Below are 15090 nucleotides of genomic sequence, written 5' to 3'. Positions count from 1 at the left end.
TGCCCCAGGTTTTTTCTTCAACAGGGAAATAATTAAGGTAAAAGGAGCCAGTCTCATCATTATGCAAAATATTTCAGTGCTGCAATTAACAGCAGCTATAATTTAAGCCCAGATTTAACATCAAAGGCAGTGGGGATAGAATTAGGATTTATATTCATTATAATTCTGCCAAGGCTTCAGTGAGTCTGATTGCTAGAATTCCTCTTTTGCATTTACCATCTTAAATCGGTTGACCGACTCTCTTACATGCCTGGGAATGAGGGAGCTGTGCTTGCCTCACATAATCATCTTGCAATTCATGGAAATGCCAACACTGGCTGTTACATAAAAGTTCCAAAGGCTTTGTTTCTGCTCTTCTTCAAAACAGCTGCCAAATCATAATTATCATTCAGTTTTAGTGCAGAGCAATAAAACTACAGTCTGCTTGTGAGCTGGAGCCACAGCATGGGACATGGGGAAGGAAACAGCTAAATCAGGGTGGGGAAATTTCTGACACACTCAGCCAGACATGCACATCTACTCAGCCTGCTGATGTCTGCATTTAGAATATTATTTTCTTTGTCCATTGATGAAGACAATGCTATAATCAACTCTAAATCCTGTAAGACACTTCTCAAAGGGAAGACTAGTCCTTAGTTTTCAGACTGAAGAAAACTGCTGATATTATGGAACATATAGATAATAATTCATATAATAAATGAAAGACTTGAGAAATGGCCATTATTTAACAATGTAAGAGCTTTAGGATAACCAAGCAGCAAGATTGGCTGTAGTTTCATCCACAGGAAATGCAGAAATTCACAGATGAGGCAAATATTATTGTTTTGTACATGTTAAGAGACAATAAGCAACAGGCTCATGATTCATGGAAAAACCTCCAGGCCTGTGGCCCAGATTGTCAGGGGACCATGACTTGTGACAGTGTCAGAGTAGGATTAGACCCTTCTCCTCTATCTCACAGCTGCCTTAGATTTCATGAAAGATAAATCTTCTTAAGGGAGAGACACATTTTAGGCCATAAACACTTTCTGATGATACGATTACGCTGTGGTCTACTACTTTATTTTGGAAAATTATCCACAAATTTATTCTGTGCTTTGAGCTAGGTGTGAACTCCTCTGAAACGTCTCAATTTTTTCTTGTATTCTCAGGGTTGGGACTTAATATGAATTATTTTTAGCTATCTTTTCAGCATTGCTTTTCCTCAAGTATCAGACAATTAATCAGAAATAAACCTCAATTAAATCAGTACAATTAAGCCTGAGAAGATATGATAGGGTTTAAGATCATCAAAACTTTGTCTGGTGAGTCAGCATGCTCAAGTGTGAGGATGGAGAACCTAAATAAAATTTTTAAAAGCAGCTTTTTCTCCCGAGGGTCTTTTTGTTTAGTTGATTTTTAAATTGTCTTCCCCCCTCTCCCAGCCACAATTTCAACATTATCAGTGGTGGAAAATCACAAAGTGCCTTCTTTACAATGGAATTGTAACAATGCCATGTGACCAAAACATTGCAAGGTTTCTCAGCAATCAGGTGTGTGAACTTCATGTGTGGGGAACTGTTAATGCCTGGAACAATATAAAAATGTACAAACACATGCTGAGTGCGAAGTGCTTGCTGGACGAGGTAATTGGCAGAGTCAGTCCAAGGTTGCCTTTGGTCTAATGCTGTTTATGCCTTCACCAGAGACTGGAATTCTGTCAAGGAAGAAAGTGAAAAAAGCAGGGAATAAAACTTGTTGAAAGTAGTTCTTTGACATCTTTAAAAAGATAGATAAAAATGACTAAAACTCCTAGGCATGGAGGGCTCCCAAAGTTATTATAACACTGCACAAGCTACTGCTAAACTGAGATTCTGGGGGCGTAACAGATTTTTCACTCCTTAAAAAGAGTAAGTGCAGGGAGGAGGAGTGTGTCTGTAAATTTGTATTTGTGGGAAATCCTGACTTAAAGGTAAACTATCTTTACCCCATTATAAACTCTGATAATAGCCAAGGAAGAGGAGCCTGTAGCTCTCAGTGAGAGTTTTTGTTATTCCAAATAGAAAATATCTGTAGTGAAGTAATTCCAGAATGGGAGATTCAATGGTTAAGGGCCAAGATGTGCAAAATACAATGCCCTATTTGGGGCTCATAAACAGAAGCTGCTAAAGCTGCTGCTAAAGCAAATTCCTCCAACAGTGTATCTCTCTCTCTCCTCCCAAATCTGGCTAAGATTAGCACGTGTGTCTGTTGGAGTTATTGCCACCTGTCCTAGTTCAGCTGAGACAGCCCTGTTTTCAGTGACTTCATCTCTAATACATGATGCATAATGTCCTATTTTTCTGTGCTGCAGTTTCTAAAAGAAATATCCTGACTAGTTCACATCATCCCTGTGAGGTTTTCTTCAGGAATTTGATTGAGTTTCTCAGAGGAAACTGTCCAGTGACATGTTAACTTATCAGATAATTTTCCAGCAGAAAATCCTGTGCTGCACTGCTGCAGTTGCAGCCTTGAGAAACAATACCAGTCATATTTTACTTTAGTGCATTAAGCACCCAGTAATAGTGGCCAGTGTTTGATAGGAGACAAAGAAATAAAAATAAGTTTTTTTAGTCAGACGTGTTTAAAAATGGAACTGTTGTATGGCCAGAAGTGCAGAACATCTACTGCTGTAATAGAAAATCTGAGACTTTCAGGTGTTCTGAATCTTTTAAGAATCTGACACATTGAGTCTATGGGTCAGAAACACTGCAGAATTAACCCTAAAGCTGTTATCATTGATTGGAAGACCAGACTTTACACTGGGCTTAAATATTCTGTTGCTATGACAGAGATCAAATAGGAATAAAGCTGTGAAAATAAAAGAATATTTGCTCATACAAAAATTGTGGCAGAAAGTATCAGGCCAAAGTACTCGTGTGTATTCTTCATGCCCCAGTTTAAATGCAGCCTGAAATGTGTGCATTTTAAACCACAAAATTTATCAATTTTCCAGTCTTACCTTCCACTCCAATTTTGCCATCACCATCGGTGTCCCCTGCAGCCAGGAAAGCCTTGGTCTCTGCCGAGGTGAGGGCTCTGGCGTTTGAGGAGAAATTCTTCAGGAACAGCCTGAAATATAACAGGGTGCTGTGCTTGAGTTTTCCTCTCTGAAACGTCCCATAAGGTAATGTCTGCTCTTATTATCTGAGGGAATCCACACAGATTCAAGAAACTACCAGAATTTGTGTTTTATTTTTAAAATAACATCAAGAGTTTCTTCAAGGACACCAAACAAGTTCTAAGGTTTTTGTTTGTTGTTTAAAGAAATAGAGCAGCTGAACAGTACTTACTGCAGCTCCTCCTCTTCAATGAAACCACTCTTGTCCTGATCAAGGATTCCAAAAACTTTCTTTATCTGATCAGGAGTTTTGCTGGATAAACCAACCATGGAGAAGAAAGACTTGTAATTGAAGGAATCATCAGCTGGAAGAAACAGAAGTTGTTAAATATTCTCCTTTGAAGTTGCTACTACTGTGTGTATTCCTTGTGAATATGTATGTCTTTTTTAAAGCATCAGCCTGCTCTCTTTCTCTTGTTCCCTGGTGTAGCAAAAGAGAAGATACAGTGGATAATAATTTCCCTTTTTAATCACTCTGTGCCCGTGGTCATGTTTCCTTTCAGCCAGTTTGAAGTTTTCTGCTACAATGCACATTCCGCTAAATCAGGATTTATGCAATGTGTCACATGCAATTAATAATAAATATTGAGAAGGTGCTGCTGTGACTTACAAACAACTCCTGTAATTCTTCATTAATTTTCACAGAGTTCTTACTTAGGTGAAGAATTTGATAGAAGAGTAAGTAATTCACAGACAAACCAGATCTTTGAGTATTTGGAAAATTGGCTTGGTCTTACTGAACAGTTCTTAAGAGAAGTGAGACTGATAATTGCTTCACAAATGACACTCTCATTCTGCGAGCTGAGGCTTTCTCTGGAATTTTGAAGGACAAGGCCAACTTTAAATTTAAGTCTTTAACAGGTTTAGGCACTGACAGCTTAGTGTGAAGGCAGCCCTAACTGAAATGGTGGTCATTTAATTGCTGTTCACCACTTGTGAGACCTTTTGAATTTAAGGGACTATACTGTAATGCAGCTTAGAAAGAGATCTCACAGGGAAGGAATCTGAGGGGAAAATGATAGGCATGTCATCTTAAGACATAAAAATGATATGCATCTTCTGTCTGCAGAGACCATTCCTTACCCTGGCAGCTGGAGAGAGCAGATTCAATATCTTTAGCAGAGAGGATGTCAGTGATGGCCATTGTTGAACTGTAAAATAAATTAAATGTGAGCTACTTAGTCATTAAAATGACTTCTCTCCTACTTTCATGGCTCTATTTGAAGTTCAGCAGTGACAGTGTGTGATAGGGGAGACATTATTCATCTGATGGCAAGTGGAGCAGGCTGTAACAGATGTCTGGAGCAGGTGCCTCCACTGAAAGCTGGGAATGAGGGAGGAATTCTGCACGCGGGAGCGTGGGGCTTCGGAGGATCTGCTGCACTGGGAGAGCACATCCAGGGTGTCCAGCACCACACAACTTCATGGCTTCTGTGTGGGTTTTCCTGGAGGTGGATTATTACTCAGTAAAACCCAGAGTGTATTTACAGCACACATGAGAGATAGGGCTGGTGTGTCCCCTAGAACTGTACCTGGAGTAAATGGAATGTGAAAAATCTAGTGTTATTATCAATAGATGTAGTGATCTTCACAAAGAATGAAAATATTAGTGTAGAATTAGTAATAGTAATTTTACTCATGTAAATTTGGAGAGTAAGTTCCTCTCCTGTTTAGTTACAATGGTAAATGTATCTTGCTGGGCTACTGCACCAGTGAAATATTACATTTCATGAGAGCTTTGTAAAAATGTTTTTGTCAGTATTTACTGAGGTCTTTTTCTTTTTGCATTCCATATAAGTTATAATAAACCTCATTTTTGCCCAGATTTTGGCATTTCAGTAGATTATTGTCTTTAGAACAGAAGTATCATGACTTAATATTCATTCTTAGTAAAGTGGAGGAGGTGTTTTTTTCTGACACAGCGGCTTTTCATGTGAGAAAAATACTCTGTCCCATTCAGCCACCAACAGCTGCAATAGTTTGCCAGTGCAATGTGTATCACGTAACAAAATGCTATAATGCTTGAATTTCTAATCAATTTTTAGTGAATTGATGCAGTTACAGTTTGGTAAACTGTACACACCAGTGCAGACAGGTTACAGTTTAAAACTTGCAACGTTACTCTTAATTCATGTTAGTGAAGGAAGGGGACTAAGGCATAGAAAAGTTATTCTTGAAAGCCAGAAGAGAATAGAAATATATTTTCATTAATCCCTAACTGGTCTTCAGCAACATCATTCTTCCTGTCTAAGCACGGACTGAGAAGGAATCAACTAGTGATACCCATTTATAGTCTGTGCACTGGTTTGAGACCTAAACACAGGTTTAAACTATCTCTAAAATATGAAATGTCTGCCTCTGTACCTGTTGGTTTGCAGCAGAAGAAATTGTCAATCATTTTAGTTCCTTTCTGAATATCTCTGAAATGGTTAAGAAAGTGATGGCACACGTTCCCACTGATGGCAATGGATCCTTCCCCAGCTCAGGCAGCTGGGTTACTTTTCTTTTACTGCTGAATTATTTTGTCCCAGTGGGTTCTTGTGCAAAATACTTCCCCCTCTCAGCATTAGGCAATGTAACTTTGAGCTCATCCGTTCACCTAATTCTCACTGCCGACAGGATTAAAAAGGGGAAGAGTTGAAGGAAGAACTAAAAATCACAGCATTTTTGACAAGGGACATCGTTCCTGTCTGTTCCATCCTCTAATCCAAATTCTGATTCTATTCTGTGTTAGCTTGTAAAGATACAGCATCCTGGAAGCTGAGATAAGAATAGATACTTTAATTTTGCTTTTGTGTTTCTTTGAAAGCAGAAGATGCAATCAGCTTACCTTTGTGGTCTTCTTGACTGGGTAAGGAAGCAGTCAGGTTGGGAGGAAGGTACTTGCAGTGTGTCTCCAGCAGAGCTGAGCTTGCATATATATACTTTAAGTTGTATACCATATACAGATTTTAGATTTCAGCGTCACGAAGGGGGAATGGTGTCAAGTGAACTTGCCTAACTAATCATCTTGCACTATTTTTATCTCAAGAGAATACATATGATATTTGCAAACGAAACAAGATAAGTGGCCAGATAGGCAAAAAGAACAGAGTCATGTCAAATTTCCTCTGATTTAAGCAGAAAACACCAGCTTCTTCATGTGATGTAGGGCAAGACAAAAGTCCCCACTATCTGATATGCTTGATCTGAAGAGTCAGATGAAATGAAGCACAATAACTTCTGAAGAAGTGTCTTTAATGACTGTTTAAAAGCAATAACTTGTTATCTTACCTGTAGACACTCTCCGTGATAGAATTTCATCATTGGAGCACTAAACAAAAAGAAAAAAAATTAAAAGTATCCTTTTAACTGTTCAGGTATTGTTTGCATAGCAAACCAATCAGGGAAAATAATAGCCATGTTATCTCCAGAATATCTGATCTGTTGTTGTTTGGAAAAAAAACCACACAGTGAATTTGTTGCTATAGGAGGTAAAATAATATTATGTCAATCCATCAGAACAGTTGGTTGGGGGAGGGTATTTCATCTGCTCTGTTTCCAGAGAAAATCTTACAATTCTGCAAGATTCTGACAACCTGTTTAGTTGGGTATGTATGAAGCAAAGGGGTTGTGATCTGCCCAGCTGTCTCTGAGACAAAAGCCCCTGAGCCCTACATGAAAGATCGATCTTTGCTTTCAGAATAGAGAGGAAAATTTCAATAGCAACATCATCGCTGTAGCAATTTCTGAAGAGTGTCTTTTCCCTTTTCAGCCTGTCTAGAATCCCTTTCAGAGGAGTGATTATTTTCTAGAGTTGTTTGGCCAGTGCTGTTGCCCAGTGTTCCTTTGTGCTAGTTACTTTTTTCATGGATATTATCTGATCATCTCAATTTTCTTCCATGAACGTTGTAGCCTCGCTGGGTGAGGAGCCTGTCAGCTTGGATCTCACTTGTGCCTTGAGGTAGCAGGACAGTGAAAGACAAGTCATATGGATGACAGCACAAGGTGTCATTATGGCCAGGATTAAGGGGTGGCAAGGGATGGCAGTGCAAGGGGCATCACAGCTTGAGGTGGTGGCACAGTAAGAGGTGATGGTGCAGAGACTGTCCTAATGTCAGAGAGAGCATCAAGGCATCTTTTTTCCAAAGTATTTCCCTCTAAGATGGAAGACAAACTCAATCAGTCACTGAAGCCAGTCACTAATAAATCAGGGTGCCAGACAGAAAAGTGACAAATGGAGAGTACCTACTGAACCTTAGTGCATCCAGCAATGGCAGCAGCTGATCAAAAGGCAACAAAAGACCATTGCAAAAGATCCTCTCTGTGGAGGAGGTGCTATTTCATTTGCAGTATATAAATGTAAGAAAAATTACTGCTACAAGTTGTTTTTTTTTCTTATTAAAAATTCTGCAAGTCTGTCCTCCACAGATAATTGTTTTGCAGAGAAGATAATTCTTTTGTTGGCTAGGAATGGCTGATGAAGATTTCAGCTTTCCCTATTTTTTGAATGGGTTCTTGACCAGCTGGCGCTGAAAAATTTCAAGAAGAATTTGATGGAGAGATATTTAATACTGGCTCTTGTTGTCAGTGGTGACATCTGGTAGAAGGGGTACAAATACCACTTTCCCCCTGAAACTCTTATGAGAAATTACTTTTATTCTAAATGGGCAAAAATTCCTCTCCCTTTTACACACACCACCCTTTCCTCCCCCTCCAATTTGGAAAATTGTTTACATAGTGCCAACAACTGATGTGCAGTACGTAGGGTGTCCAACATAAAAACTGATGGCATGAAATGACCTAATGAAGCTAAGTTAAGAGGAAGGCCAAATTCTGCTGAAACTCTTGGACTGCAGGAGTCTGCATGGGAATTTGGTCCCTGGTGTCTATTTCAGAGAATGCATTTGATTTTAGATGCAATGGCTTCTCATTTTGCCCAGAGCTAATTCCACATATGTTAACCCCTCGCCCCCACTCTTCCCTTTAAAAATAGCATTGATTGCTGTTATTTCTCTTAATGCCTGTGGGCTGTTGCCATTAGTTTGAACTTTATGTGAAGCACATAAGGATGCAGTCTTTAAAAGTGTGCTCTGTTTTCTAAGAGGTTTTGACAAGGTAATTTCTTTTGTGCCCTATGATTTTAAGGGTAAAGCATGCAGTTAAATGATTTATAGTTCTGGTCTGTTCAGCTGTATTCAGACTCCAGCAAGTTTTGGAGTCACTTTTGCAGTAAGATTGGAGGCACTAGAGACCCAGAACATGTGCACTGATGAAATGCACAGGGATCATGTAACTATTTACAACCAGTGTCCAACAACCATTTTCTTTTCAAGCCCTACATTAGAGATTGCATAAACATCTGTCTAAATCAAATACTGTTAGGAAATTTGCAGCTGCCATCCAACTTCACAGGGGAAGAACTGAGGAATTATGAAAAAGTAAGGAAAAGATATTCCTTTCAGCCTGTCAGGCTGCCACTAAAAGCAGTTTTAAACCCTTGGGCTTGAGCATTTCTCTTTGCTCAAGGCTCTTCTTTCTGCAAGCATGGAGTTGTTTTATTCTTCCCGTTTTTAACCTTAATTCTTTTAGCATCTGAAGCTGAAGCTACCTCCCCAGGTTGAAAAGCTGTATTTTAGGTCATCCTAAGTTCTGTGATTGCTCTGTAATCTATTCCTGTCATTCTACTTTGAGTGCTAATATGAATTATGTGCAAGAGAGGAACAAGAGTTGTGTGAGTGCCTGCTTTAATTTAAATAAGTGTGATTTAGTGCCTCTTACATGCCTGAGATCATTTTCAGATGGATGAGATGAATGCCTCTGATAGGGGTATCCATGGTCACGAGTCAGGGAACAGGAATCACCTGACAAAATGTGTGTAACCTATTGTTAAATGGCTTGTGAGCAGTGAGAGTGGAATATTCATTCAGCTTGTAATTTGCTTTGGGAATCTATGAGATGAAAGAAGCTGTGTAGATGTAATTTAGTGTAATTATATTAATGCATCATGCTCCAGTCATTTGAGGAATGTAAGTCCTGGAGAGATCTGGGAATATCTGTGAGGGGTTTTAGGTTTTACTACTTAACCTACTATCGATAGACACCTCATAACTACTCCCTCCCCCAGTAAAATACTGAATAAATAAAAATGCTGGAAGGATTGCTATGAGGGGAGGAGGCTGTATGTGGGAAATACACCAAATAACATCTGGTTTATTCTTGCAAACTTGAATGAATCACAAACTTTAAGTAATTTATTTTTCACCAGCTATCATTCTAATGTCATGTGGGTTCAACCTCTGAGGTAGATTTTCAGAGGTGCTAAAAATTTACAATGCAGTTTTTCAATTCCTGGTGCCCTGTAAAATGTTAATGCACAAAACTTTTTCAGTCATATTTTTCCTACGTGCAGAAAACATAATTTTTAAGCCAAGCAGATTGTTTACATAAATCAGACAATTTGTGGTCCTCCATGTCTGAAATGGGAATTTCAATCCTGATTCCAACATTTGAAAGGAATATGGGCCAGATGTAAATTCTATGTGATTTCTGAAGCTGTAGTTCAAAACTTTTATTCCTGAATTTAACCTTTCCAGTTCACTTCCATTTCTGTTTCTTTCTAAAAATGTTCATTCAGTGGTACAGAAAGAAAAAGGCCTTTTTTTAAAGAAAGAAATTCTCATAGTCTGATTTCTGAAATGGTAGAGTTTTGGGTCTGTTAAATCTGATACAATCATTCATAAACAGACAAGACACTTGAACCTCCAGATGACTCCATCCCTAGGTTTAAATTACCTGCAGTAAGTGTAAAAAAAATAGAATAAATTTTCTTGCCTTAATTCTGAAGCAAAAAGCTTATTATTTTTGAAAGTGTCCAAACAGAAATGGCAATAACAAGGTGTGTGTAGGAATATAATGGTTTTTGTGTGGAAAATAAAATCAATTCTGCCAAGGCAATCTTCTCTAGCTAAGCTGGAAGCAAAGACATATGGTGAAAACAGAATTTCTATTCAATATTTCATCTACCATATTCTGTTCTTGAGCTGTGTTCTTCAAATCCCGTGTGGTAAAATCCCTCCCCATCCTTGTTACAGGAGTTGTAACTTTACTCTGTGTGTTTACACTACGTAGCCTGGTGCAGTCCTGCTCCATGACTGTGGTTTATAAGCACTATAAATAATCCTCAGTTGCAGCAAGCTCTCAAATATAGATGTGTTTGAAATGAACTCAGATGTTTTTCAGCCTGTCTGTATGTTCTTGTAGAGTCCTTATCCCAGTGTGTAAACAACAGGTCCCACTATAAACAGAAACAGTTCCTTGGCTTGTGTAACTGCAGGAGCAGCAAGTAAAAACTGAGTCAAACTGGGTCACTATCTGTGCTTTGCTGATCTGGTATCCATAGTGCTGAATAAAACAGGGCCTTTGATTCTTTTGGCAGAATTGCTTTTCAAGGAGGTGTGTATATATATATATATATTTTCCAAGGATACACAGGTTTCAAAAGTCCCAGATGCTGACTCAGAGATGTTTTCTCTGTGCATAAAGCTGAGCTCCAATCTGACTTAAAGGTGCCCAGCGAGGTGTGACTTAATTCCCTTCTCCTGCATTTGCTGAGATTGGGAAATGGTCAGGACTTGTCTGGGGTGCTGGGCTGCTTTTCTATGCAAACTAGAGCATGATAAGGGGCTGGTGTGTGTTTGGGTGTTGTCCAAATGTGGAGTTCATGTCTCCAGGGCACAACACCCGGACCTAGGACCTCAGAAACATTCCTTCATCCCTCATTAGACGTTGCCAACAACACTGACAATAATTAGAATGAGGACTATAGAGAAGTAAGCTGAATGAATATGGAAATGGGTACTAGAGACATAACAGCATCGGATATGAAAGCATCAAGTCTTTACAAACAAGAATCCATTGAGCATTTGAGAGCTAAGCCTGGTTTAATCAAATGGTGCATCAATGAAGTGATTCCACTGTTCAAATATTTGAAGGATCAGTGGGATGAAAAGACAGAAGCAGGCATTGTTCTTCCCATACAGCGCTGCATTTGTGCTGTAGCTCCTGAGTGATATCAGTGTCCAGATAATCCAGGGAATTCAAGCGTTATTGTATAGCATAGGACTACCCATACAGCAAATGTAAGTTCTTCTTTTCCATTTATGAACAAACCACATTATATTCACTGTGGATTTCATTGGCAAATTGCTGCAGTCAGGTGTAAAGTAAATTACTTCAAGTCTCTTGCTCTGAATGAAAAATTAAATTTATTTATTCAAGTTATAAATTCACTTAACAGTCTTTCCTTGAATTGTAATGGCTTTCATCTGGGCTGAATTATAGTAATGACTGCACCTTGCTAAAAAGGATACATTTAAAAAGGAATTTGACTAAACAGGAAGCTTAATGAGAAAAAGGCTAGAAAAGGCCAGGTGAATCTCTAGAGCAGGAGACCTGTCTCCCTTGGAACAGGAATTCAGCCTGGCTGTGCCTGGTTCATTGTTACAGCAGAAAATGCCCTTGAACTGCAGAGGAATTGAGCTTGAGCTCCTGCTCACACAGGAGTAGGTAAATTGGGAGGTGCTTGATGTACTTTTGATTCTCTGAGAGAACTCAAAATTTTTGAAGGATTTCACTTATTATTTTATTTGACTTTTGCATTTGGTATACCATACAGCAACATCCATATTTAAAAATCCAGATGGTGAGAGCAGAAGGTGTCTTGCTGATTCCCAAATTCTCCATCTTGGCTTGTCCTTTTCTGAGTAGGGGTGGATGAAAGAAGCTGATAAGGACAATAAATGCCTAAGAACTTTGCTGAATTTGAGAAGTAAGAACATTTTGCAAATGTATTCTGTGTCCTACACTATGCTGAGCTGGGCTGTACAAGCTGTAGTTCTGGGCAAAATTTGTCACGTAGAATTTTTTCTGGAAAGTTAATTACTTCTATGGCCAATGTGATGTTACTGAAATTTGATTCTTAAATGAAATGTGAAGCCTTTACTAAGAAATGCTCCAAAGCTGTTATCTCAGAATACCATGGCAAGGTAATTTCAGAATACCAGATCCCAGCTACTTCCTGAAAGTTGCAGCTATATAAAACCTTCCTGAGCAGTGATGTTGAAAAATGCATGTTAATCAGTGCAGATCTTCCCCATCACCTAAGCCTGTAATTGATGGTGCCATCAACAGCAGAGACAGTCATTTAAATTATGAATGCTTCTGGTTATGAATGATGGATTTTTTTGGCATAGGAATTAAAGAGTATGCATTATTAGAACTGGTAGAAGAATTCAAGTCATGCTTTGGAGAAAAGTACAAAGTTAGGCATGGTTTAACATTCATGAATATTTGGTGAACAAGCAGATTTTTCTATTAAAGATGTAGGTATTACAAAATGGATAGAGAAGCATCCATTGGATAAGGTTTGAAAGTTTTTCTTGTTGAAATTGATGCATAAGGCCACCACTCTTAAAATCTCTATAAGCAGTTCTCTATAAAATCTCTAAAAGCCTTTATGGATACAAACAACTGAAATGACCAGCCTGGTCTTTGTCAATTTATTCCATTTTGATGGAGGCAGTCCTGGGAGTTTCTGGGCAGTGACTCTGCTGGGTCTGAGGGCAGTGACTCAGTGTGACCCATTCCTCTGGGACATTTGCTTGGACATCTTCTATAATCTGAATTATACTTATTTGCAGAGTACATTTGTTATTAACAAAAGGAAAACCCCAAGCTCAGTGTTATTAACAAAAGGAAAACATGTAAACTTCTTTTCTGCTGAAATGGCCAGCAGGTCATCTTCCAAGAGGAGGATTTCCTTTGATTGAGTGGAATTGGATTTCACCCAGTTTTAAAACTAGAAGTATAAAAAACACAATCTGATAATCAGGCAGCACTTGTATCTTGGTGTCCTAATTCTGCCAGTTCTGTAGCAACCCCCTAGAGTTTTTCAAGGAAAACTGCATAAACAACAACAATGGCAAAAATAGCAAGGCTGCTCTTAGAGAAACAAACACAATTAGTAAAATGGAAAATAAAGGTGCAATCTTTAGAGGTTAAAAAATTATCTATAAACCTCCTGGAGACTGCAGTCTGTGGGGTATCACCTGTGTAGGGATATTGCCAGAGAGGTGGGATTTGAGAGGACAGACCTGGGAACGAGGCCATGGTGCTTTGGTTCTTGTTAGCTCAGGTTCTCCAGGAAGCCAAGTTGAAGGCCATGGCTCAGGGAGGACTCAGCTGTCCCTGGGCAGTGAGGAGCCAGCACTGCACAGCACACTCAGCTGAGCCTCTGGGGAGGAAAACAGCCTGAAATTCAGATTTCCCAAGAGAGCAAGACCTGTCTGGAGACACTGTCTCATGACTGGACAAAGCTCAAGATTTTTCTGGATTATTTAAAGTAATCTGGGTAAGCCCCACTGCAATAGAGCAGCCATTTGTTCCCCTGAGGGGATCTGACATTGTCCCAAGTGTGAGCAGTGCCCGTGGGTCTGTTCCTACAACAGATTTACAACCCTGCCACAAGCAGCAGGAGCAGGGCTGAGTATCCCATGCTTGCTTGGCATGACATGGCCTGATGTGAGAAGTACAGAATGGAGCTGATATAGTTACTAAACTGTTTGTGTCCAGGGAATGCTGAGCACATGCGGAGCAGATGGAAGAGATTAAAAAACCATAGAATTATAGATGAGAAATGTTAACAATTAAAGCAACAAACATGAGGTTTCTCTGTAGTCTCTTTCCTGATTATTTTCAAGGGTGTTTAGGTGAAAAAGGCTTGACATACAAAAGTTATTGTTAATTGCATTCACAATCAAATTAATTCAACTCAAGCAATACTTTTCAAAATGATCTTTGTTTCTATTCACTCCAGCCTAGCAAAGGAAAATCAATGTGTTTAACCATCATTTAATTTAGAACATTTTAAGTTGTCTGATGAATCTGATAATTCAGCTTGTCCTCTACTGTTTCAGCTACTAAGGAAATTCCAACTAAGGAGCTGCTAGATCAGATATCCTGTGTCTCAGGTGACCCAAGATCCCCATGATGGTTTTAGCACCATTCTTAAGAGAACCTTGTAGACTTAGTGAATAAGAGACTTGTTTACCTCAATATGGCAGAGCAGTTAGATTAAAGGGTATTGGCATCAGTATTAGAAAACTCAGAAGTAAAGGATGATGTATTGAATATTCTTTGTTTTTGCTGCTAGTAGTGCAATTCATTAATAACTATTCAGTAGAAAACAAAAGAAAAAAGAAGCTTCATAGTTCCTTCTTGGTGGGAAAGTCCACCAAAATCATGAAGTATATGTAATATGACCCTTAAATGCTTTTTTCCCCCTAAATTCTAGTTTCTAAGGTTCATGTCTGTTCCTCCCACTGTGCTCATAACTGAGCAAAGCTGAATAATCCTGCAGCAAGAACTTGTGCTTGTGCTGCTGCTCACAAGCCTCGTGGTGTGATCTTGGCACAAAAGCAACAGTACAAAATTGAAAAAGACCACGAATTTTACTCTAGCCCCAGGGTTTTCTAAAAGCACAGGCTCTCAGCCTAGTTTGTGTTAAGACTGTTTTTTCAGATCACTGACAGGGTGTAAAATTACAGACTGGTCAATGCAGATAAAGCTGACACATATTTTCAAGCACAGTGAGAGTTTAGGGCTATATTTAACAAAAACACTGAGTTCTGTGTTTGGGGAATACACTCAGCCTCCATACCCAAAAGAGTCCCCAGAATCCAAATTCTCTCTAGCTTCTGTTGATCACATCCCACACACTGGTTTCAAATTTTATCAGATTGTGCTTGTTTAGGGAAAGAGATATGTTTTTGAGGTAAATACATGGAAGATGGGTTTTTAAAATGCACCCAATTTTTAACTCTCAAGGACTTAGTGTCTTTTCTCTATAGTGCTGCTAAAAATGCAGCCTTGGATTTCCTTTTCATGCTAGGGAAAACGTGCAGTCTTGACAA

General features: G+C 39.0%; 1 protein-coding gene across 1 annotated transcript; it reads right to left on the bottom strand.

Moving 5' to 3' along the window:
• Window positions 1-694: 694 nt before the first annotated feature.
• LOC131090192 (parvalbumin, thymic-like) lies at window positions 695-6546 on the bottom strand. The gene is given in 7 exon segments (XM_058035388.1): window positions 695-1696; window positions 2981-3090; window positions 3312-3444; window positions 4223-4290; window positions 5970-6004; window positions 6006-6051; window positions 6053-6546. Coding segments are annotated over 7 exon segments (447 nt in total). The 5' UTR covers window positions 6082-6546; the 3' UTR covers window positions 695-1670.
• Between the last annotated feature and the right edge of the window lie 8544 nt (window positions 6547-15090).

This window comes from Melospiza georgiana, chromosome 16 (assembly GCF_028018845.1).
Source record: "Melospiza georgiana isolate bMelGeo1 chromosome 16, bMelGeo1.pri, whole genome shotgun sequence".
Taxonomy (NCBI): Eukaryota; Metazoa; Chordata; class Aves; order Passeriformes; family Passerellidae; genus Melospiza; species Melospiza georgiana.
This window is presented reverse-complemented; position numbering and strand designations above follow the sequence as displayed.